The sequence below is a fragment of the Macrobrachium nipponense genome, chromosome 3 (assembly GCF_015104395.2).
Source record: "Macrobrachium nipponense isolate FS-2020 chromosome 3, ASM1510439v2, whole genome shotgun sequence".
NCBI lineage: Eukaryota > Metazoa > Arthropoda > Malacostraca > Decapoda > Palaemonidae > Macrobrachium > Macrobrachium nipponense.
Window position 1 is genome coordinate 117,747,149 of NC_087202.1, and position 24,421 is coordinate 117,771,569.

The 24,421-nt window shown below is 42.2% G+C and overlaps 1 protein-coding gene across 1 annotated transcript in view; it reads right to left on the reverse strand.

The window, feature by feature from the left end:
- Window positions 1-24,421, reverse strand: part of LOC135222000 (trithorax group protein osa-like) — a gene marked incomplete in the record, with an annotated part of 406,131 nt that overhangs the window by 229,504 nt on the left and 152,206 nt on the right. Inside the window, 2 exon segments of the mRNA XM_064260109.1 lie at window positions 10,453-10,582; window positions 11,093-11,266. Of these exon segments, the coding sequence (XP_064116179.1) occupies window positions 10,453-10,582; window positions 11,093-11,266 (304 nt within the window).

Consider the following 24,421-nt stretch of genomic DNA (forward strand, 5'->3'; position numbering starts at 1 on the left):
CGCAAGGATTACAGCCCCCTTTCATAGGCTATGTCCGCCTCACAGAAGCAGCTATGAGAAGGGAAGACAAGGTCCCGAAAGAAACGGTAATTCTCTCCCGGGATCATGCGCAACAGGCATGGTTACGTAACCTAGAGGAGTGGCAGTGTACCAACACCAAGGTTACTGCTTTTAAAAGCCCCTTCACGATCTTCACTGTGGACGAGGAGACACCCATCCCGTTCACATCGAAGGTAGCAGAATTGACCCTGCAAGCCGCAATGAAGGACAAACCCATGCCCCAGCTCCGGGAGACAGAACCAACCTCCCTCCTGCTCCCCAGAACTGACGATCACTGGGTAGATCTTCTGGCCACCTTTTCAGTGGGTAAGCTGAAGCTGGACTGTGCCATCACTCAATTCAGCGAGAGATTGCCCAGGCTGTCAGACAACCTCATCCAGACTGAGTACGACGCCAGGATGAGGCTGTGCAGGTCCCTCAATTCCCTAGTGATGACGGAAGTATCGGCTCTAATCTACGGAGAAGAGCTGTTATTCAAGATCATTGCCAAGTCACTTTTGTACTCGATGCAATGTGACTTGTATGATTTTGTCATAGCTAGGCGAAATTGTAGGAAACATGTACTGGCGGAGGCCACCATCCGCCATGAGCCTTACAAGCTTTTAGCCTCATCCATTTGGGGCTCTGACCTCTTCCCGGCCTCTGTAGTGAATGAAGTTCACTGCGAGGCAGTTAGATTCAATCAGAGTCTAAGGGTTCGCTGGGGACTGGTCAACAAACGTAAACCGGAGTCAGCTGGATCGAACCCAAAATCGAAGAAGCCTAGGAAATTCTAGCCTTTCCAGGCTCCTCAACAGCAGACCCTAGTGCAAGCGGTTCCGGTATCACAAGTACCGCAACCTTCCACTTCTAAGTCGCAGCCACAACAGCAATTTGTGCTGCTGACACAATCGCCGCAACAGGCACAGGCTTCGACCTCCTACACTGTCTCCCCTGCCTACAACCCAGTGTTTGAAAGCCAGTCCTTTCAGCCTTGGCAGGGGCAGCAGGGCTAGAGGCGCCTTCCCCCAACAGGACAGCGGAAGAGCCTCCAACCGAGGCAAGGGTTCCCGAGGAGGACGTGGTGCACGCCCCTCCTCGAACCAGTGAGAATCCCCAGGTAGGAGGGAGACTGTTCCTCTTTCGTCACCGTTGGAGGTTCAGCAAATGGGCCCAAAGCATTGTGTCCAAAGGTCTAGGATGAAGTTGGCTCAAAGGTCCCCCTACATCCAACACCTTTCATCAACAACCAACAGCGGAATAGGTAGAGTACTCTCAAGAACTCCTTCAAAAAGGAGTAGTGTCAAGAGTCAAGCATTTAAAATTTCAAGGTCGCTTGTTCAGCGTGCCAAAGAAAGGCTCAAACAAGCGAAGAATAATTCTAGACTTGTCCCTTCTGAACTCATTCATTCGTTGCGACAAGTTCCGGATGCTGACCGTTTCACAGGTGCGGACCTTACTTCCCCGTGGGGCCGTCACCACCTTTATAGATCTTACAGATGCATACTATCATGTTCCAGTAGCAAGACACTTCCGCCCGTTTCTAGGCTTCAGACTAGGAAACCAGACATTCTCTTTCAAAGTAATGCCGTTCGGGCTCAACGTATCCCCCAGGATATTTACAAAACTGGCGGAGACAGTCGTTCAAGAACTAAGGTCTCAAGGAATAATGCTAGTAGCTTATCTGGACGATTGGCTCGTGTGGGCCACAAGCATCAAAGCATGCCGCAAAGCAACTGTCAAAGTAATCCGGTTTCTGGAACATCTAGGCTTCCAGATAAACAAAACCAAGTCCCGGCTAACACCGGAGTCCCGCTTCCAGTGGTTAGGCATTCAATGGGACTTGAACTCTCACACTCTATCAATTACGCCGTTGAAGAGAAGAGAAATAGCCAAAGCAACCAGGCAATTTCTCAAGTGCAAGTAGACGTCCCGGAGGAACCAAGAAAGAATCTTAGGTTCTCTCCAATTCGCTTCAGTAACGGACGTTCTTCTAAAAGCCAAACTGAAGGACATAAACCGGGTTTGGCGTTCAAGAGCAAACAACAGATCCCGGGACAAACTAGCCCCTATCCCAGCGATCTTACGAGAGAGAGACTGCCCGTGGACGGAGATCAAGAATTTGTCAAAGACAATTCCGCTCCAGTTCCCTCCGCCGGCCCTAGTGATCCACACAGATGCATCACTAAGCGGCTGGGGAGGATACTCACAGTACAAAATGGTACAGGGTTCATATCAATGTACTGGAAGCTATGGCAGTGTTCCTCACCCTGAAGAAGCTTCATCCAGCCAAGAAATCTCATTTCAAACTGGTGCTAGACAGTGCAGTAGTAGTAGACTGCATCAACAGGGGAGGCTCCAAGTCGAGCCACGTGAACCATGTCACGATAGCCATATTTTCACTAGCAGACAAGAACAAATGGCACTTGTCCGCCACTCATCTAGCAGGCGTAAGGAACATAGTAGCGGACGCGCTATCACGCTCAGTCCCGCTGGAATCAGTGGTCCCTGGACAAGCAGTCATTCAGTTGGGTCTGTCAACTAGTCCCAGGGCTTCAGGTAGATCTCTTCGCCACCGAGTCGAACCACAAACTCCCTTGTTATGTGGCCCCCAACCTGGACCCTCTGGCCTATGCCACGGATGCCATGGCTTTAGACTGGAATCTATGGAAGAAGATTTACCTCTTTCCTCCAGTGAATCTTCTCTTGAAAGTTCTGAACAAACACAGGACGTTCAAAGGCCACATTGCTCTAATAGCCCCCAATTGGCCCAAGAGCAATTGGTTCTCACTTCTACTGGAATTGGGACTCCGCCCTCAACAGATCCCCAATCCCAAACTATCACAACTAGTTCAAACGTGGACTGTATTTGTTTCCTCAGGAATTCAGAAAGCCCTAATTTTATGGACTTCATGGAGTTTTCGACACAAAGAGATGCTAATATCGATCCCCAGAACATCTTATTCTTAGAATCTGATAAACAGGAATCGACCCTGCGTCAATATAATTCAGCAGTTAAAAAACTAGCTGTATTCCTAAGGGCCTCTAATGCACAAACCATGACCACGAATCTGGCCATATCCTTTTTCAGGACACTATTTGAGAAAGGTTTAGCAGCTAATACTATTACTACTACTAAGTCTGCACTTAAGAAGATCTTCCAGTTTGGATTCAAAATAGATCTGACAGATTCTTATTTTTCATCTATCCCTAAGGCCTGCGCTAGACTCAGACCATCTGAGAGGCCCAAGTCTGTGTCATGGTTTTTAAATGATGTTCTTAAATTGGCCTCAGACACTAATAATGACTCATGTGACTATTTACCACTCCTGAAGAAAACATAATTCCTGTTAAGCCTGGCCTCAGGAGCCAGGGTATCCAAACTGTCGGCTCTATCTAGAGACTTAGGTCATATAGAGTTTCTCCCTTCAGGAGAAGTGTAACTCTCTCCAGATCGTCAATTTCTAGCTAAGAATGAGGACCCACTGGATAGGTGGGCCCCATGGAAAATTCTCCCACTTCCACAGGACCCGTCCTTATGTCCAGTTTCTTCTCTAAAAGCATACCTAAGTAGAACTGCCCTAAGATCTTCAGGCCCTCTATTCGTTAGGGAAAAGGGAGGCACCATTTCCTTAAAAGGAATTAGACAGCAAATCTTATACTTTATAAAAATAGCCAACCCGCAGTCCTTCCCAAAGGTACATGATGTTAGGGCAGTAGCTACCTCTATTAATTATTTTCAACGTATGAATTTTGATGATCTGAAGAAGTACACAAGCTGGCAATCTCCGACAGTATTCAAACGCCATTATCTTAAGTCCTTAGAAGCCCTTAAATTTCCAGCAGTGGCAGCGGGAAACAGTTTCTCCTGACACTGCTTGAGTAGTAGTAAGTAGTTTAACTTAGATCTCTCCTTCCTACCTGCCTCGCTAACATTCTTGCCGTAGCTCAGCCGTCATACAGCCATATTGTACCTTGGATGCCACATGTTGGATATAATTGTGATGTTTCCTTTTGTTTTGTTCCTAGGATTAGTCGCAGTTTACATTTAAGCCTTGCTGTTTACTATTAAGTATGCATTATTTTGTATTTTGATTTAGCATTAAGGCTCCAATTGCTCTGTTACTACTTGTTCTGTAACCTTGTTCATAGATTATAGCAATTAACCTTAATTGTTTTTTATTATCCTACATATTACTTGTGTGCTTCCTTCTTTCCAAACTTGTGTGGCCATTTCTCTGGTACTATTTCACGTAGCGACACAGGCTGAGCCCAGAAAAGGGATTTTGACGAAGGAAAAATCTATTTCTGGGCAAGGGCCTGTGTCGCCCAGTGAAATCCCACCCTTTCCTTTCACCCCCTTTTGGCCCAAGCTTGGGTGCTATCTGCAGGAATGACGTCAGAGGCGCTAGCCATAACGGTAGCGAGTAGTGGGCCTTAGATCAGCTCTTCTGTAGTTGAGGGATATTGAAGAAGGATGAATCTAAATGGCAAAGGACCTCTGGTAGTGGCTTCACTCGCCCCAGAAACCATACCGACACCTTAAATAAGGTGAGCGAGCCAGAATATTCTGGCATTTCCACATTAGCTTTTTTCTCTGGTATTATAGCAATATTTATACCTTAGAAATGTGTGCTAAAGGGACATTTCACTGGGCGACACAGGCCCTTGCCCAGAAATAGATTTTTCCTTCTTCAAAATCCCTTTATTAGGTTGTTTGTATCAATTATAACATAATTCAACGCTTAAGGGATGGGCTAAATACTAAGTGTAAGTGCAAACCCCCCCACCGGGCAAATTTTAAGGTTGGCCAATTTACCATCGGGTAAATTTTAAGGTTGGTCAATTTACTAAGAGAAAATCACTGCAATGGAAAGAGTAAGATATGCAAATGCACATGGTGTAAGAAAAAATATTCATAAAACTTTCCTCACCTTCTATGGGAAGTTGAAAGCAACTAATTTACAACCCTGTGTTGGGCCCCTTTTAAAGACACTTGCATATTTTACCAAGTTATAAAAGTTATTCTAATAATTTATTTTATCTTATTTTATAAAATTATAATTACAGCTCTCACAATATCATAACAGATAAGAACTAAAATCACTAACAAATTCTTAGCATATTTGTTGTACATTATTTACGTAAACTTATTGAGATCGGGAGATGCAGTAACTTTTTTGGAGGTATGTACTTGTGGAAATCGTGAGGAACAATACAGTAAAGAATGAAATATTATGACGATAGAGTGAGAGCACGCAAGCATAGGCCTATAGATAGAGATACTTAATTCATTATAATTACTTTGAGAGATTAAGGGATAATAATTTTTCAAATGTTTCAAAAATGGAGAGAGGAGAGAGAGAGAGAGAGAGAGAGAGAGAGAGAGAGAGAGAGAGAGAGAGAAACTTGGAAGAGAGGAAGAGAGAGAGAGCGCAAGCATAAGCCTGTCTACAGAGATTCTTAATTCATTATTATTTACTTTGCGAGATTGAGTGATAATATTTTTTTTTCCAAATGTGTTTTGAAAGTGTGGAGAGAGAGAGAGAGAGAGAGAGAGAGAGAGAGAGAGAGAGAGAGAGAGAGAGAGAGAGAGAGAGAGAGAGCAAACTCTGCTCATGTGAAAGCTTAGGCCTATTTATAACTACTTAATTTCATTATATTTTCTTTGGGAGACTGAGTGGAAATATATTTTTAAAGTATGTTTTAGAAGTGGGGAGAGAGAGAGAGAGAGAGAGAGAGAGAGAGAGAGAGAGAGAGAGAGAGAGAGAATTATAGTACTGGTGACGGACTTGTGACGGGGGAAAGGCAGAAGAAAATATAATGAATTAAGTATCTCTATCGATAGGCCTATGCTTGCGCTATGATATGACTGCCAAGATCATGCTGCACTATGCTAGATAAAATTTGAAGGATCATAATATTAAAGTTAATTCTTTAAGAAATTCATACCCTAATCTTGATTACATTCGACAGTTGCCGTAGCATTCACATTGTAAAAAGACGTGGAAAATTTTAGACACAGGGTGCGGTCATTCTTGCTCTCTTGATATAGTCTTTACTTTTGAAAATTGGGTTTCATCCAGAAATTATTCACGAAAAAAGCTGTGTTAAGTAAAAATATTTATTACCGCAAATAACTCAATATGTATTGCACAGGCAGTTAAAGTTTTAAATCGTGGGAGACCTTTCAGCCTCGCAGCAAAGAAATGCAGTCGTGTAGGGCTGTAGGCTTCTACGAATTGCTTTGTAATGGGAGCAAATAGCCAGAAAATCTTTGAGCTGACATGCTACTTTAACCTTGATTAAGATTTATGTTTATAAAGACAGTTGCTTTGTAAACAGCAACTAGCATTCGATCCATGTCAACGTCAAAGTAATCAAAGTGTGAAATCCATTACGTTAGCCAGTATCTAGTGACCTGCGCTTTCCCACTCAAAGTTCTAGGGCTCCTCCTCACATCATAGAAAACACTCTTGCGGATGCAACTAGATTTGTTCATCCTACCTTAGCCGTCGCAACATTGAGTGCCATTGACGTCAAGTAACTTTAATTGCTTTGGAATACACACATAATAATTGCATTTACCACTTACTATGATGCAATATATCCCCGTTCATGAAGCAAAATGAGTAAATATTGTCGCTGTGATACATAGTAGTACTAAAATCAGAAATTGACATTCTATCTACCAGATCTCTATGAACGAATCCATCTGAGAAATTCCAATTACTTCGGACATATATCGTGTTTTTAAGTATCTGAACGGTTTTGTTTTGCAGTTTTAACTTATATAATTTGCAGAGTATTTTCATATTCTAGAGTAAATTTAGCGATATTATGTCTTTACAGTAAAAACAAATGGGATATTGGATGAACAAAAGCTAATGAAAACTGTATCTTCAAACTGTATCTTCAGTTTTCTTGTTGAGTGTACAGTGGTACCTCGAGATACGAAAGGCTCAACTTACGAAAAACTCGAGATACAGAAGCAAATACGAAAATTTTTGCGGCTCTACACACGAAAATTGTTCAAGATATGAAAGGTTGCTGCTGTAAAGTTCGAGATTCGCCAGGACCACCGATAACAATTTTAAAACTCACTCGGCCCCAAATGAGTAGACTCGCCACCATCCTCCCACTCTTCCATTAGTTACTGATGCTAGTCACCGCCATGAGATCCTTCTCTTCTATTGGTCAGCATCCCTCCCATGATGCATCTACGTAATGGCGTGCTTCTTCGGTCACTTCACGGCATCATCAGTATCGTACCCACGCGGTATTCATTTGTTCTAACAATTTAGTTTCTTAACGTAAATTCGTCAGTGATTTTGTTGTAGTATACTTTATCGTGTTGTGTGAGAACTTTACTACATACGTATACGTACTACATAACATAATTACGTACAGTATATATGTAGTCATGGGTCCCAAGAAAGTTGAAATTCACGGAAAGAAGAGGATGCTCTCTTTGGAAACGAGGATGGAGATCATTAAAAAATATGAAGCTGGTATGCGATTGAGTGTGATCGCTAAGGAATATGGCCGAAATCCGTCGACGATAGGCACCATCCTTAAGCAGAAAGATGTCATCAAAGCAGCTACACCTTCCAAGGGCGTCACTATTTTGTCCAGCAAGAGGACCTGCGTGCACAATGAAATGGATAGGCTTCTTGTCTGGATAAAAGACAAAGAAATCGCTGACGATATGATAACGGAGACGGCAATCTTCCACAAGGCCAGCACTATTTTCGGCGATTTGATTGCCCAGGCCGAAGATGACAGAGGAGAAGGGACATCAACGCCAACCCCAGAGTTCAAGGCTTCGCAAGGGTGGTTCGAGAAATTCCGTAACGGACTGGCATCCATTCGGTGGCGTGGCATGGGGAGGCGGCCAGCTCGGACACGAAAGCGGCCGAAGCCTTTATTAAGACGTTCGACGAGATGACGCTCAACGAAGGCTACAGTTCTCAGCAAGTCTTCAACTGGCCTTTTTTGGAAAAAACTGCCTCGTCGGACATACATCACGCAGGAAGAGAAGAAGCTGCCTGGGCATAAGCCTATGAAAGACAGGCTTACGCTTGCACTTTGTTCCAATGCCAGAGGGGATTGCAAGGTGAAGCCCCTACTTGTGTATCATTCAGACTCCTCGAGCCTTCAAGGCCCACAAAGTGCTTAAGGAGAAGCTTCCAGTGATGTGGAGGGCTAATGCGAAAGCCTGGGTAACAAGGCTTTTGTTCACCGAGTGGGTAAATCTGTGTTTCGGCCCGACAGTGAAGAAATTCTTGGACAATGCCCCTGCTCACCCTCCTGACCTAATCTCACTACCAGTAGCCTTGATGAAGGTAACATCAATCTTTTGATGACTGTGCCAAATGCCTAACCAATCGACACAAGATGCAGGTATTTGAGGGAGCAGAATAACCTAACCCAGAGAACTGACCTGGTTCCCTAGCAGTGAATTTCTAACTGCCACAGGGCAGGCCCAAGCTTCCTTCTCAAAGGGGACTACGAGAATTATAGAGCACACGCTACGTATTGGGAAATAAAGATGTTACTCAAAACCAGAATTATTAATTCACAACCTTAACAGCTTTTGTAAATATGACTAATAATACTTGGGTAGTCCGTAAAATAGGTTCCCAAGGAGCTGCAGTTGCGAGGAACACTGTCACGCAGGATCCAGCGACTCTGGCGTGTAGCTTGGTTCCCCCTCTCCAAGTTCCCCCCTTGGCGAGCTGTCTGCGACGTTCAGTCTTGGCTTGCCAGACTTTAGAGATGGAGCTCCCACTAGCTACTCCCACCAGGTGCGAAATACCCTCTTTGATTCGTTTTTTGTGTTCAAAAAGCACTGCGCTGGTGGACATTCATTCCCAACTGTGTGAAGTCTACGGAGAAAAGTGTATGAGCGTACATCACGTGCGCAAATGTTGCAGAGAATTCAAAGACAGACGTACAGACATCCATGACAAACTGTTTTCTGGGCGGCCATCAATTTCGGACGAAACAATTGCATAAGTGGAAGAAATAATGCTGAAAGATCGAAGGGTGATGGTTTGGGAGCTCTGCGAGATGATCCCTGATAACAGCAAGACCTGCATTTTGACAGACCATTTAGGGTATGCCATCTCTTCCCTGAATTGAAGAAACACCTGGGAGGGACACATTTCAGAACTGGAGAGGAGCAGAAAGAAGAGGTTTTAAGCTACCTTCTTGGCACGGCGGGAGAGTTCTACGATTCAGGCATAAAGAAGACAGTACACCGCATGCAAAAATGCACTGATCTCGACGGCGATTATGTCGAAAAATAGGAAGAAGTCTAAGCTTTCCAAAAGTGTATTATTCATTGCCAATAAACATATTTTTCATTGTGAAAAATCTTTGGGAATCGGAATTTATGGACAACCCTCGTATCATGTTCCTGAATTAGAATACGCTTTACTTGAACTGACGGGGGAGCAGAAGGCAGAGCCAACATTGCAGTTTCAAGTCCTGGCAGAGAAGGTGATGATGAGAGTAAGGGATGGAGGAAGGGAATTGGGTGATTATGTAGAAGTAAGAAGCTTATCCCAGTTCTAATCAACTGCTTCCTTAATTATTTGAGGAAATTAAGAAATCTATCCCTGTTCTACTAAACTGCTTCCTTAATTATATTTGATTTTCCAAGCAGAACAAATTGTATGCCTATCTAACACTGTAAAATATAGTGCATATCTAATTCCATACAGCACAATCAGTTAATTCTTAAAATATTCCTGAAAAACCTGATGTTTTGGTTCCTGTTGTCAGTCAGACATTGAGTGAAAAAAAAAATTCCTGTTGCCAGTCAAAGACATTCTGAGTGAAAAAATAAAAAAGAAATCACAATACCATGAAAAAACAGCCAAGAGCAAAGCTAGTCAATGCACCAACTCCCATCTTGAACGATGGCAAGAAGAATTCTGACAAGAACTGCAACATTCAGAAGGGTCAGCCAATCAATCGTATTTTTATTCTGAATGCCAACCACACTTGCTGGCACAAAGATACTGCTATCTTTAAGAGTACAGTGAAACCCCTGTATTCATGGGGGATGCGTACCAAATGCCCCCTCACCCCCTCTGTGAACAGCTAAAATCCATGAATACTTAAAACCCCTTTAAAAGTTTTTAAAAAATCTAAAAATGCTTATATTTGAGTGTTTTAATATTTTTATCACAAAAAGTGCATTTAGTCGTGAAAATATGAAATTACAGTACTTAGTGAATATTTCTCAGAGAAAAATGCTGCAAATAGACTAATTTTCTGCAAATAATGCATATAATATATGTAACAGAGAACCCTGCAAATATGGGAGTCTGAGAATCGTGAGAACATGAATACAGGGAGTTTACTGCATTTAATACTTCTCCCAAATAATCTCTGCTCACACACCTTTTACATCTTGCTGATTCACAGCTTGAATATGAAGATACAATGGCCGGTCACTTGGATTTTTACTGGGATTCTTCAATTCATCCTGGCTCATGTAACGACCACGTGTGGAAACAGCAGCACCAGACATCTGCAGGTCAGCAAGAGATGAAATGAATTAAAACAAACTGATTCTCCTCTTTCTTCATGGGCTTTTAGGTCTTATTGTGACAAAGTATACCATACCAACACTTCTAAAGCTGTTCAAGCTTTAGTATGTTTACGTCATTACAAGGCAAGAGCATTATCTCTTGTTTTTCTACCCTTAATTTTGTCTGGCCTCAAAGCTCTTCCTTCCATAAAACAAAAATATAAGTCCTGATGGTAGTTCTTAGGTCATCCAAGATCACTCAACTTGATAACAACTGGGATCTTGGTATGAAAGGCCTGAAACACACTACATCAACCTTGAAAACTAGTGGATATAATGTCAAACTCAATGAAGTGACTGAAAGCATTAGGATACATAACAACAGGGCTTTAAAATATTTCCTTAGCCATAAAAAAAAATTCAATAATCATTACTGCTGTCATAATTTTTCCTGGACATATTTATAGTCTCCTTAGTCTTGAGTAATAAACTTTACAATAATCTACATACCTTACTGATTTCTTCTTGCGTAGACGATCTTGTGAGAAAGTTCCGTGCACTCATGGGGGCATCATTAATCACAACCTCCTCAATGAAGAGGTCACTTGACTTACTGCTTTTGTTCTTATTCTTGTGTAGCTCAGAAGGTTTGAGCTGTCCCGATGCCACCAACATTGCTGTCACCTGTTGTAGCAAACAAAGACAGGAAACTTTTATAATAAAATTTATTTCCTGCACCTGGAGTAGGACAATAGAGTATAAAAACCTAAATTTTTACTTTATCTAGTTATGCCTTCCTCTGAACCCTGTCTTCAGGGTCAACCATGATTCATGCATCTATTGTTTTCTGTTTTGTTTCTGTCGAGGTTAGAGGGGTGATTCATCATAACAGTGACATATTTATATAAGAAAAAATTTCATACAACTTATTATTTTTTAAATGAATCTTACTTCTCCATTATGGTAGCTGATTCCCACAATATAAAATTGAGGTGGATAAGCTTATGAGTACCCAAATATAAAACCCCAATATAAATTCCACTGGAATAAGACATGATTTACCTCATGATTAGAATCCATCTGCCGGTACAATGGAACCTTGATTTTCGTACGCCCTGATTTTCATACAATTCGGATTTCGTAGACTTTTTCCAGCAAAATTTTGTCTCAGGTTTTGTACATATCCTCGGATTTTGTACACCCAGAAAAGCTCCTTCCAGGGCCCACCGTGTGACTAGGCCCCATACCAAGCACCCAACCAAAGCATCGCATGTTCTCTCATGATCCATTCAGCTTTTGTGTTCATTGTTTTTGAGCTTTTTTATATGAGACTTTTATATGAGTGCAACTGCTAAATAAGGCATCATGGGGCCAAAGAAAGTTTCAAATGCTAGCCCTTCTGTAAAAAGGGCAAGAAACACTATAGAATTTAAGAAAGAACTCACAGCAAAGTGTTGAAGGATGTTGCATGCTGATCTTAGTGAGAAAATGCTTACAACAAGCCCTGCTGTTAGTGGATTTTAGGCCAGCAGAGGATGGTTTGAAAAATTCAGAAAGTGAATGAGCATACATAATGTGCCTACTTCAAGGATTAAGGACATGTTTGCAAAGTGGAGTGACTTAAAAAATTTTGTGGAGAATTACCATCCCAACAAAGAAGCTGTAATCTGCGTCTCAAACATGTTTAATGACAATGCCATGTTTAACTTTAGGCAAAGTTTAAAGAAACGCCAAAAACAAATGCCTCTGGATAGTTTTGTTGTGTGACAGGAGTCCAGTAGCTCTCAAGCTGGTCCTAGTGCCAGTAAAAAGCAAAGAGGGGAAGTACCCTTGGATGGTGCCAGTAAAAAAACTTTTCCGTACAAGTAAGTGATGTTAAATGTTCATTTATTCATTTCATTAGTCATTTACTTCTCATTGTTTTCTGTATGTAAAACTGTTTATTCCTTATAAAATGTATTTTCATCAATATTTTTAAGTGTCTGGAATGCATTAACTGTATTTACATTATTCCTTATGGGAATTATTGTTTCAGATTTCATATGTTTTGGACTGTGGGGGACATTTTGGAACAGATTGTATACAAAAATGATATTGTTAGTATACAATAAAGTTTTGTACATGCAACTTCCCCGGCAGATATATACTTAGCTGATTGACACCCTTGGTGGAGGGCAAGAGACAGTTACATAATAAATATTTATGAATATAAAAACGGGGAAACAACATACATTATAGGTATATTAAAAAACAACCTTGGTTCCTACCTGATATGGAAGAAGACTTCATTGATACTGTCTATGAGTCTGCTTGCCACCAGAGTTTCAGAGAGGATGAGACCTGCGACTGATAACCATTTCGGATCATGCCAATGGGGGCTTACCGGCAGAGCCTTTTCTTGGATCGTACCAATGGGGGCTGACCCACTTACATGGCAGAACCTTGACCTGTATCATACCAACGGGGGCTAACCCTCTTACATGATAGAGCTTTAGGTAACTAAGACACTACAAGGAGCATAACAACCAATCCCGACCACCTGACCACACTAACATGTTAGAACTACGATTTGAAAGGGGTCAACTCCTGCACCCTCTTTCAATCGACCAAATAAACGCACCAAAAACCATTAAAAACCCTAACATAATAAAACTAAAAAGGATTGGGTTCAGCTCCCTGTCCCAGCAACGAATCCGCAGATACGTAAGCTCCTAGAGTACAGTAGGGCCTCGATAATCACGGGGGATAGGGCCCAGAACCCCCCATGATAAGTAAATACCCGTGTTATCCTGATACCACCCCTAAAAATTGCTTTAAACTGCCTACTTTAATAATTAACCCACCCAAGACCACTATTTCAATGTTTATAACTGCCTACTTTAGTTCAAGCACCAAATATGTCTTCAACTATCACCATAAACTAAATTCAAGACAGTTTCAAACTTATTCTTTCCTATCTTCAATTTCCCCTTCATCAGATCAGCAAACAAAAGTATATTACCTAACAATTCCTTTCCATTTTCATGATTTGGCTGCTGCACCAAACTAAAAGTACATAGTATATCTATTTTGTGAATGAACATATTTATGATAAAAAAACATGATTTACTGTAAAGATTACAGCACCCAACTATAATATTAATGTATAAACAGCAAAATACAGCAATAAAAATCTAGTTTTGTCTTTTGTTTACGTTAGAATCAGCTGATGGACGTTTATTACCGAAAGAATTTTTATTCTTTTCTGGTGGAAAACCAATTTAGTTGCCAAAGAAATGAAATTTATTAATGGAATTATTATTATCATTAACTTTGTACATAATAGTTTATGGTATTATGATTCAGTAATTCATATTTTATTGAGAGAGAGAGAGAGAGAGAGAGAGAGAGAGAGAGAGAGAGAGAGAGAGAGAGAGAGAGCGAGCTTGGAGCAGCTGAGAGTAACTGTTGAATAGCTTGAGAGACCAGCTTAGGACGAGCGTACTGATACTAGCTTAGCTCGAGAAATACATAATGAAATCTGTATTTGAAATATTTTTATGGTGATAAGAAATGAAACATGGATAGTGATAAGATATTCTCTTGTATACTGTTATAATGTGATAATCATTGAGTCAACTATAAAAGTTGTATTGAAGCAGTTTCGTAAATTCACAGAGAGAATAAAAGACCTTTATTGTTCTTTTCGTACGAATAATAACATATCAGTATTATAGTTTTTTCTGCAAGTGATAAAAGAAAGAGAGAGAGAGAGAGAGAGAGAGAGAGAGAAAGCTTGGGATGAGAGTAACTGTTGAATAGCTTGAGAGACCAGCTAGGACGAGCGTACTGTTATTAGTTTAGCTCGAGAAAATACATAATGAAATTTGTATTTGAAATATTTTTATGGTGAAGAAAGAAATGAAACATGATAGTGATAAAATATTCTATTGTATACTGTTATAATGTGATAATCATTGAGTCAACTATAAAAGTTGCATTGAAGCAGTTTCGTAAATCACAGAAAGAATAAAAGACCTTTTTGTTCTTTTCTTACGATAATAATAGATCAGTATTATAGTTTTTTCTGCAAGTGATAAGAGAGAGAGAGAGAGAGAGAGAGAGAGAGAGAGAGAGAGAGAGAGAGAGAGAGAGAGAGAGAGAGGCTTGGGATGAGAGTAACTGTTGAATAGCTTGAGAGACCAGCTTAGGACGAGCGTACTGTTATTAGTTTAGCTCGAGAAATACATAATGAAATTTGTATTTGAAATATTTTATGGTGATAAGAAATGAAACATGGGATAGTGATAAAATATTCTATTGTATACTGTTATAATGTGATAATCATTGAGTCAACTATAAAAGTTGTATTGAAGCAGTTTCGTAAATCATAGAAAGAATAAAAGACCTTTTTGTTCTTTTATTACGATAATAATAGATCAGTATTATAGTTTTTTCTGCAAGTGATTAAAGAGAGAGAGAGAGAGAGAGAGAGAGAGAGAGAGAGAGAGAGAGAGAGAGAGAGAGAGAGAGAGAGAGAAATTTGCTATTTACATTCATAGTATTTGAACATTGTAAATGAGTGTATCCTAAAATAAAAATCATTTAGTTATGAAAAGAAGAAGAAAACACAGTAATTAGTGAATCTTGCTCTATGATAAAATTCTCGATTTTGTTAATTTTCCGGCTATACGTAGTATTTGGGCTCCACAAAAAAGTAAGTGATTTATGACAGAATTTAGAGGATACTTACGTAAAAATACATCGGTAGTTTGTTGAACGGTGTAACCACTATCATATTGTGTACGAACGAGACTAGGTTTGGTGACGTCCCGGTGGTCATACGTATTTTTTTCGTGAATGAATATACATTTCTGATTAAAAAAAATAGTTAATGTACTGCTTAGAGTACCATACTGTAATATTAATGCAATCACATCAAACTAAAGTAATTGGTTGCATGCTGTTAAAAATATAAAGTGTATTTTTGTCTTTTTGAAAAAATGCATTCCCCAAGGAATTATTCTTGAAAAAAGTTTTTATTATGAAGATATGCCAATAATATATAAGATATGCGTTTTATTATGAATATAATTATGACAATAATACATAAGGTAAAATGGTTTTATTACGTTTAAGCTTCGCCGCCGATCTCAAACAACAATACGATAATCTATGACAATTATCGTTTGTATGACTGCCGTGTTTGATTACGTTATACCAAAACAATAAAGAAGTTCGAATTGAAAATTAATGTTTTCCTAAATGTTATTACTACTGTAATTACAATAATACTATTAACGTTTCTAAAAGGTTAAGAATGACAAAGGTGCTGTTAAGTGTAACTCAATGTTTACATTTCTGCTGGCCGCTCAACTACAAGTTTATGTCAATGATGTGGGATTATTCCATGAATAGGCTACATATTATGAAGACATGCCAATAATATAATAAGGTGAAAATGGTTTATTACCTTTAAAAAAATGTGCAGGTAATATTTAATATCATAATGTGAATTTGTTCATGCATTTGTTGGTTATCGGAACCGGACGAGGCTTAGCCTACCAGGGATTCATACCAGTGATAGGTATAGACTGAGAAGTGGTCCAAGGAAACCCCGTGATTAACTGAATCCATGACTAAGCGAGGCCCCACTGTAAAGTAATGAGATGCAAAGACTGAATTGCATCTCCAAAAAGTTGACTCCACGAGAGTCTGTATAGACAAGTTCTTGTGGAATGCTAAAGAGGTAGCGACTGCTCTTACCTCGTGAGCTTTAACTCTAAGGAGGTCCAGTTGTTCTTCTTTACATGCTAAATGGGCTTCCTTGATTACATCTTTGATGAAGAACGCCTGAGCATTTTTAGAGATCTGTCTCTTGGGATCTCTAACTGAGCACCATAAACTATCCTTATTCCCCTTCAGTTTGTTCTTCCTCTCTAAGTAGAACTTAAGGCTTCTAACTGGGCAAAGAGCCCTTTCTTGTTCTGTTCCCACTAGAGACGAAAGTCCTTTTACCTCGAAGGTTCTAGGCCAAGGTTTCGAAGGGTTTTCATTCTTCGCCAGAAACAGTGGTTTGAAGGAACAAAACGCAGTCTCGTTCCTGAAGCCAACATTATGCTCTAAGGCTTGTAGCTCGCTTACCCTTTTTGCTGAGGCTAGCGCGATCAGGAATAACGACTTCCTTGTTAAATCTCTAAACGTAGCCTTACGAGGAGGTTCAAATTTGGGGGTCATCAAGTACTTTAGGACCACATCCAGGTTCCAACTTGGTGCTCTAATGATTTTAGTCTTCGACGTCTCGAAAGATCTAATCAGATCATGTAAATCTTTGTCTTCTGAAATGTTAAGGCCTCTATGCCTGAAGACTGACGAAAGCATACTTTTATAGCCCTTAATCGTAGCGACTGCTAGATTACCTTTTTCCTTCAAGTAAAGGAGGAAATCAGCTATATCTGTCACAGAGGTACTGGAAGAGGATATTTTCTGAGTTCTACACCATCTGCGAAACACATCCCACTTCGACTGGTAGACTCGAATAGTAGATGGCCTCCTTGCTCTTGCGATAGCTTTCGCAACTTCTCGAGAAAAACCTCTCGTTCTGACAAGTCCTTTGATAGTCTGAAGGCAGTCAGAACGATGAGCGGGCAGGGTTTTGTGATACCTGTCAAAGTGGGGTTGTTTGAGAAGACGCTCTGTTTGGGAGAGATCTCGGAAAGTCTACTATCTATCCCAGTACCTCTGTGTACCAGTTTTGCGCTGGCCAGAACGGGGCTATGAGGGTCAGTTTGGCTCCCTCTGCTGCTGCAAATTTCCTTACCACTTCTGATACGATCTTGAACGGTGGAAAAGCATATCCGTCTATTCCGGACCAATCGAGGAGAAGGCCGTCCACAGCAACAGCCCTTGGGTCGGCGATCGGGGGAGCAGTAATTTTCCAGCCTGTTGTTCCAATGGGTGGCAAATAGATCTATATTTGGTCTCCCCCAGAGGTTCCATAGTCTGTTGCATACCTCTTGATGCAAGGTCCATTCTGTAGGCAGTACTTGGTCCTTCCTGCTCAGAAGGTCGGCTCTTACATTTTTCTCCCCTTGAATGAATCTTGTCAGGAGAGTGATTTTTCTCTCTTTTGCCTTTTCGTAAAGGGAGAACGAGTGCGTCCCTCCTTGCTTCCTGATGTAAGCTAAGGCTGTTGTATTGTCCGAATTGATCTGCAGGACTGAACCTGAGATCTGAGCCTCGAAGTGTATGAGAGACAGGTGAATTGCTGTCAATTCCTTTAAATTGATGTGCCAGGACACCTGTTTCTCCCCGCCAGGTGCCTGACACTTTTCTCTCGTCCTAGAGTGGCTCCCCAACCCGAATCTGCGGCGTCGGGAATTAATAAACACTAGCCGGGGAGGGTTCGGAAACGTGAAGGGGATAACTCCTTCGTTGAGCCTGCACAGATTCATCCACCAAAGAAGGTACCTACCTTTATTTCCTTTGAAATCTGGTAAGGAAATCGGACAGATTTTGGGACCTCTGATCCCAATGTTCTCTTAGGTAGAACTGTAAAGGCCTTAGGTGAAGCCTTCCTAGAGAAATGAACTGTTCCAACGAGGAAAGGGTCCCCAGAAGACTCATCCATTCCCTCGCGGAACATTGTTCTTTCTCTAGGAAGGTGCTACTTTTTCCAAGCAGCGGTTCTGTCTTTCCTGTGATGGAAATACATGAAAACCCCGAGAATCCATCCGAATCCCCAGATAAACAATGTTCTGCTGGGGAATCATCTGGGATTTCTCGAGGTTTACTAACAGTCCCAAGGACTGTGTTAACTTCAATGTCAGCTTTAAGTCCTCCAGACATCTGACTCGCGACTGTGCTCGTATCAGCCAATCGTCTAGATACAAGGATATTCGAATCCCTTCGAGATGAAGCCAGTGCGCCACATTTTTCATCAGTCCTGTGAACACTTGAGGGGCTGTTGAGAGTCCGAAGCATAGGGCCCGAAATTGAAAAACTCTTCCTTGAGCCATAAACCTGAGGTATTTCCTGGAAGACGGGTGTATTGGCACGTGGAAATAAGCATCCTGCAGGTTCCCGGGGCCAGGGATACCACCCAGTCCCCTGGACGAAGGGTCTGCTAAAACCGAGGATGTCGTCTCCATCGTGAAACTTACCTCTTTTTCTTACGAACACGTTCAGGGCGCTCACGTCCAGAACTGGCCTCCAACCTCCTGAACTTTTCGGAACCAAGAACAGGCGATTGTAAAACCCCTGAGAAGAGAGATCTTTTACTTCCTCTATGGCTTCCTTGTAAAGCATCTGCTCCACAAGATGTAGAAGGGCTTGTTTCTTGACAGAGTCCTTGTAATTTGCTGTCAACTCCCTTGGAGTTGTAGTCAAGGGAGGTTTTTCCCTGAAGGGGATTAAATATCCTTTCTTTAGGATGGATAGGGACCAGGCATCGGCACCTTTCTGTGCCCAAGTTTTGTAAAAGTTTAGAAGCCTGGCACCCACTTTTGTCTGGCGGACAGCAGTCTCATAGGTTCTTGACGAACGGCCTTCGAGAAGACCTTCCTCTCCTCTCCGATTGTCTACTTCTGAGAGAGGATCTAGGGGCGGACCTTCCCCGAAAGGGCTGCTGGAAGGGAACTTTCTCCTTCTTCGCTACTTGAACAGCAGGTTTAAGCCTTTTAGCCGACTGGGCCAACAGGTCCTGTGTGGCCTTTTCTGATAAGGTCCTCGAAATATCCTTCACGATTTCCTGAGGAAAGAGGTGACTAGAGAGGGGCGCGTACAAAAGGGAGGATCTCTGCAGAGGCGAAACAGATTTCGTTAAGAAGGAGCTAAACACTGCCCTCTTCTTCAAAATACAGACTCCAAAAGGGATGCAACCTCATTGGAGCCATCCATAACCGCCTTGTCTAGGCAAGTTAACACGCTACCCAACTCCTCCATGCTAACGAAGTCTGGGTCTTGAGACTTCTTGGCTAAAGCTCCCAAAGCCCAGTCCATGAAATTAAAGACTTCAAGAGTCTTGAACAGGCCCTTGATGAGATGATCTACCTCACACATCCCCCAAGAGGCTTTTGCAAATTGCAGAGAGCGTCGTCTTGACGAATCTACCAGAGCGGAAAAGTCCGCATCTGAGGACGAAGGGAGTCCCAGGCCCATCGGCTCCTTGGTGTCATACCACACACCCGGTTTTCCCGTCAGCTTGGAAGGAGGACAAGCGAAAACCGTCTTCCCGGTTCCTTTCTCGATCTGAGCCAGCTCTCAAGACTCTTAAGAGACTTTCTCATAGAAAGAGTAGGGGTCATCCTGATGAAGGAGGAGGACTTCGACAGTTTCGTACTGGATAACAAAGACCCTGGAGAAGGGGGATCCGACGGGCGTAGAGAGTCTCCAAACACTTGCAACCGGAGAGAAGCAAGTCTCTTATAGTCAGAAACTCCTGCATCTATGGGGATTTCTTCTTCCGAAACTTCTTCCAAAGGAGCTGCAGGAGAAGAAGGCTTCCCAGGAGAAAGATCCTTATGAGGAGAACACATTCTTCCCTTTCCTGGAGTTCGATCCGGAGAAAGAAGCCTCTTTCTCTCACGATTCCTATCTGAAGGAGAGTCAATATCCACTTGTTGAATATTATCAGAATACTTGCTCCTATCCTCCTTCCTGCATGCGTCCTGGAGCTTCCTAGTTTCTAGGAGCTTGACAGGAGAGGCGCTTGTGTGAGGCCTATGGAGCTCCCCTATACTCGGGCTTCTGATCTGCTCCTTGCGCCTGCCAGGAGAGGCGCTTGCGTCCTGGATAAGACGCCTGTGAGGCGAAGAGCGCCTGCGAGGAGAAAGGAGAACGCCTTGTTCCTGGCGCCAAGAAGAAGAGGCGCTTGCGTCCTGGTGAGGGCGCCTGGGCCAAGAAGGAGAGGCGCTTGCGTCCTGGTGAGGGCGCCTGGGCCAAGAAGGAGAGGCGCTTGCGTCCTGGTGAGGACGCCTGGAAGGCGAAGAGCGCCTGCGAGGAGAAAGGAGAACCCCTTGCTCCTGTCGCCAAGCAGAAGAGGCGCTTGCGTCCTGGTGAATGCGCCTAGAAGGCGAATAGCTCCTTTGATCTTGGCGTCCAGTAGGAGAGGCGCTTGATTCTCTCCTAGACCTCCTGGGAGGCGAAGAGCACTTGTCAAAATCTTGGTGCCTACTCGGCGAGACTCTTGAGTCCTTAGAAGGATATCTATAAGATCCTAAAGGCCTCCTGATTTCTGGGCACTTGCCAGGAGAGGGTTGTTCCTTCAAAGATCGTCTGGAGGATGAACGAACGCTCCTACCTTCTTGAGGAGCTCTGAAAAGAGAGGGGCTCTCTTCTCTCCCGGAGTGCTTAGACGAACGGATTCTCTCACGAGAGATCCGCGAATAATCAGACAGAAGGAGGCTCTCAGGCTCCTGGTACTTGTCAGGAGAGGCGCAAGCGCCTCGAGAAAAACTCCTGGGAGAACTCTTCCTCGAAGGGAGTTTTCGATCAGCGCGCTTAGAAGGAGAGGACATACGATTCAGGTCGTAAGCAACTGAAGAAGGTTTCGCTGGGGACGAAAACCTCTCAGGCAAGGAGCGTCTGCTGGCGCCAGAGCGCCTACTATCTGAGGCTCTCCTAACTGAACTCTTGATGGGAAGAGAAACGTCTTTCTTCCGAGAAGAGCCTTCTGAAAGAACTCCTACCAAGGCGGACAACTGCTGCTGGAGTCCTACCAAAACTTCCTTCGTCTTATAAGCAAAGAGTCAGGAGATCTCGGAGCTCTCTTCTTACGAGCAGGAGAATACTCCGGAAAAGGTTCAGGACTGGAATGCAAAGTTTCGCTTGCTGGCGTCTTCCAGGTTCTCTTAAGAGGGCGCGACTTAGAGGCAGAAATCCATCCTCTTCTTGGAGACGAAGAGTCCGAGTCAGAAAAGCACTTCCTTTGGACGCTTTTGCAATAGCTGTCCTTGGCAGCCTGGGAAGCGGCTACAGGATCTGCCGAAGGGACGCCTGACCGTTGGGAATACTCTACATCCCCCTTGCGGCTTTCGACATTCCTCCTCCCTTGGTCATGGGAGTCTGAAAGAGGTCTAGGCCTAGGAGCAATGCGGAGTCGGTCAGACGCCCCCTCCACTTCACTGGGGACACTGCACAAATCACTGCACACGTCACTGCGCTTACCTGTATCCTTCATCGCTTGCAGTTGCGATTTTAAGTTGATTATAGAGGCTCTCATTGCAGGTCCATTTCCGTAGACGCCGTCCACAGGTTCACTGGCTGGGGGAAGGGGCTGAAATACCAAACTTATGAGCATGGTGAATTAACAGAAGAATTAGGAGCTACTTCCTGCTCAATAGAGCAGGATCTACTCGAGCTTCTGATGGAAGCCCTCCTAACTCTGTCTTTCTCAAGTTTCCTTACATAAGCAGCCAAGTTCTTCCATTCAACCTCCGTCAAACTCTCACATTCAAGACAGGTATTAGTTGCAGAACAATCATTCCCCCTACATTTTTTACAGACCGTGTGAGGATCCACCGAAGCTTTCGGTAGCCTCACCTTACATTCCTCTTTCGTACACACACTAAATACAGGTACCACGTCAGACATTTTAAAGAGTATCCAATCCAAAATCCAAAAAACGGTCCACGATAAGCGTATGCCAAAGCCAAAGATCAATATACATCACCAAAGGTCAAACAGATAATCCTCGGCCAACGAGAAAAGATTCTAAGCAGGAGGTACCAACAACGTTGTTGTTGCTACCGGTGACAGAAAAAATCTGATTAGAAAACGGGAATGGTTCCTAGTCCCGCCACCCAGCGGCGGGAGTGGGCTGGTCACCTGACCTACCTGTCGCGTGTGCCGCGAGTTTTGAATTCTGTCGGGACATCAGTGACTATAGCTAAGTATATATCTGCCGGGGAAGTTGCACGTACAAAAACAGAGGTTCCACTGTACAGTCATACCCCTACATACGAAAGTCCCTACGTACGAAAAAGCCAGGCTACGAAGGGTGTATGTACTGTAAAGTCCGACAATCGCCCGAGCTGCCGAGAACAATTTTAAAACTCGCGCGCTGCCAACTCAGTAGACTCGCCACCATCTTCCCACTCTCCCATTGGTTCCTGATGCTAGTCACCGCTGTAAGATCCTGCTCTCCTATTGGTCAGCATCTCTCCCATCATGCCTCTTTGTAAAGGCATTCCTTGGCCATTTCGTTGCAGCAGCATTATCGTAAACACCTGGAATTCGTTCGTTCACATAAATTTCGTCTGTTAATGTAAATTTGTGTTAGTGATTTCGCTTCCGTTGTGCTGTAAGTTACTTTATCGTGTTGTGTGTGAACTTAGTTACTTAACGTTATTAGCCATGGGTCCCAAGAATGTTGCTGAAGTTCACGGAAAGAAGAGGATGCTTTCTATGGAGATGAAGATGGAGATAATCAAGAAGTGTTCATGTTTTCTGCCATTTATTAATGTGTTTCGTAAAGTTTAGTGTTAATGTTTTCTGCCATTTTTTAATGTTTCATAAAGTTAAGTGTTCATGTTTTCTGCCATTTGTCCTCCTCCTTCGTTGTTACTTTCAGACATCACCTCACTCGAAAGGTAAGGTTCCACATTTTACCACATATACGTACGTACATGTATGTACAGTATTTCTTGTACCCTGTACACTAATACACTTTTATTTACAGGTACAGTCATGGTTAGGTTAAGTATTGAATGGTCCAAATTGTTGTATTTCATTGTTTATTGGTCAATTTAGCTTTATTATAAAACTCACCGTGGTGTTTTTGTAAGCTTGGATTGATTAATTGATTATGTCTGTTAAAAACTGGTGTCACAACATCTTGGTTGGGCTTGGAACAAATTAGGCAATTTATATGTAAAACATAGTTCTAGATGCGAAAAAGTCAGGTTACGAAGACTGCTTCAGAACGGATTAATTTCATAACCTGAGGCACTACTGTACTATGCATAAAATGACAAATTTTCTACGACAATTTGTATTTTTCATAGCTACAAACCTGGTCTTAACCATAGGATACTTTTCTAGCGCTTAGCTGGATCCGGTTAAATCGCAGATGAAAAGCAAGGAATCTTGTGAGATCTGGCAATGTGTGCATATATCAGGTGATAAGTGGTCAAGGACCACGAACCCACGCTACAGTGTTCAGTTTTTTTCTTAACCCTCTTACGCCGAAGCCCTAAAAATCAAAACCTCTCCTGTATGCCGGCGCCAGTTTGGAGTGAGCGCGGAACCGGAAAAAATAATTTTTTCAAAAAATCACAGCGCGCTTAGTTTTGAAGATTAAGAGTTCATTTTTGGCTCATTTTTTTTTCTTTGCCTGAAGTTTAGTATGCAATCATCAGAAATGAAAAATAATATCATTATCATATGTAAATAATGCGATATATGGTAGCGAAAAAAAAAAAATTCATAGATAATTGTATTCAAATCACGCTGTGCAAAAAACGGTCAAAGCTAACGAGTTACTTTTTTTTCGTTGTATTGTACACTAAATTGCAATCCTTTTGATATATAATACATAGTAAAACAATAAAAGCAACACCGGAAAAATATTATCACAAAATGATGTACGAATTCGTAACGAGCGGACGTAAAAAAATTTTATTTTCAAAAATTCACCGTAATTCTAAATAATGTTCTAGAGACTTCCAATTTGTTTCAAAATTAAGACAAATGATTGAATATTACGATACTGTAAGAGTTTTAGATTAGAATTGCAGATTTCGACCACATTTCGGACGAGTTAAATTTGACCGATGTCGAAATTTTAATATATATATTTTTTTATATGCACATATTTCGAAGAGGTGGAAAAAGCTACAACCTTCAATTATATTGTATTCT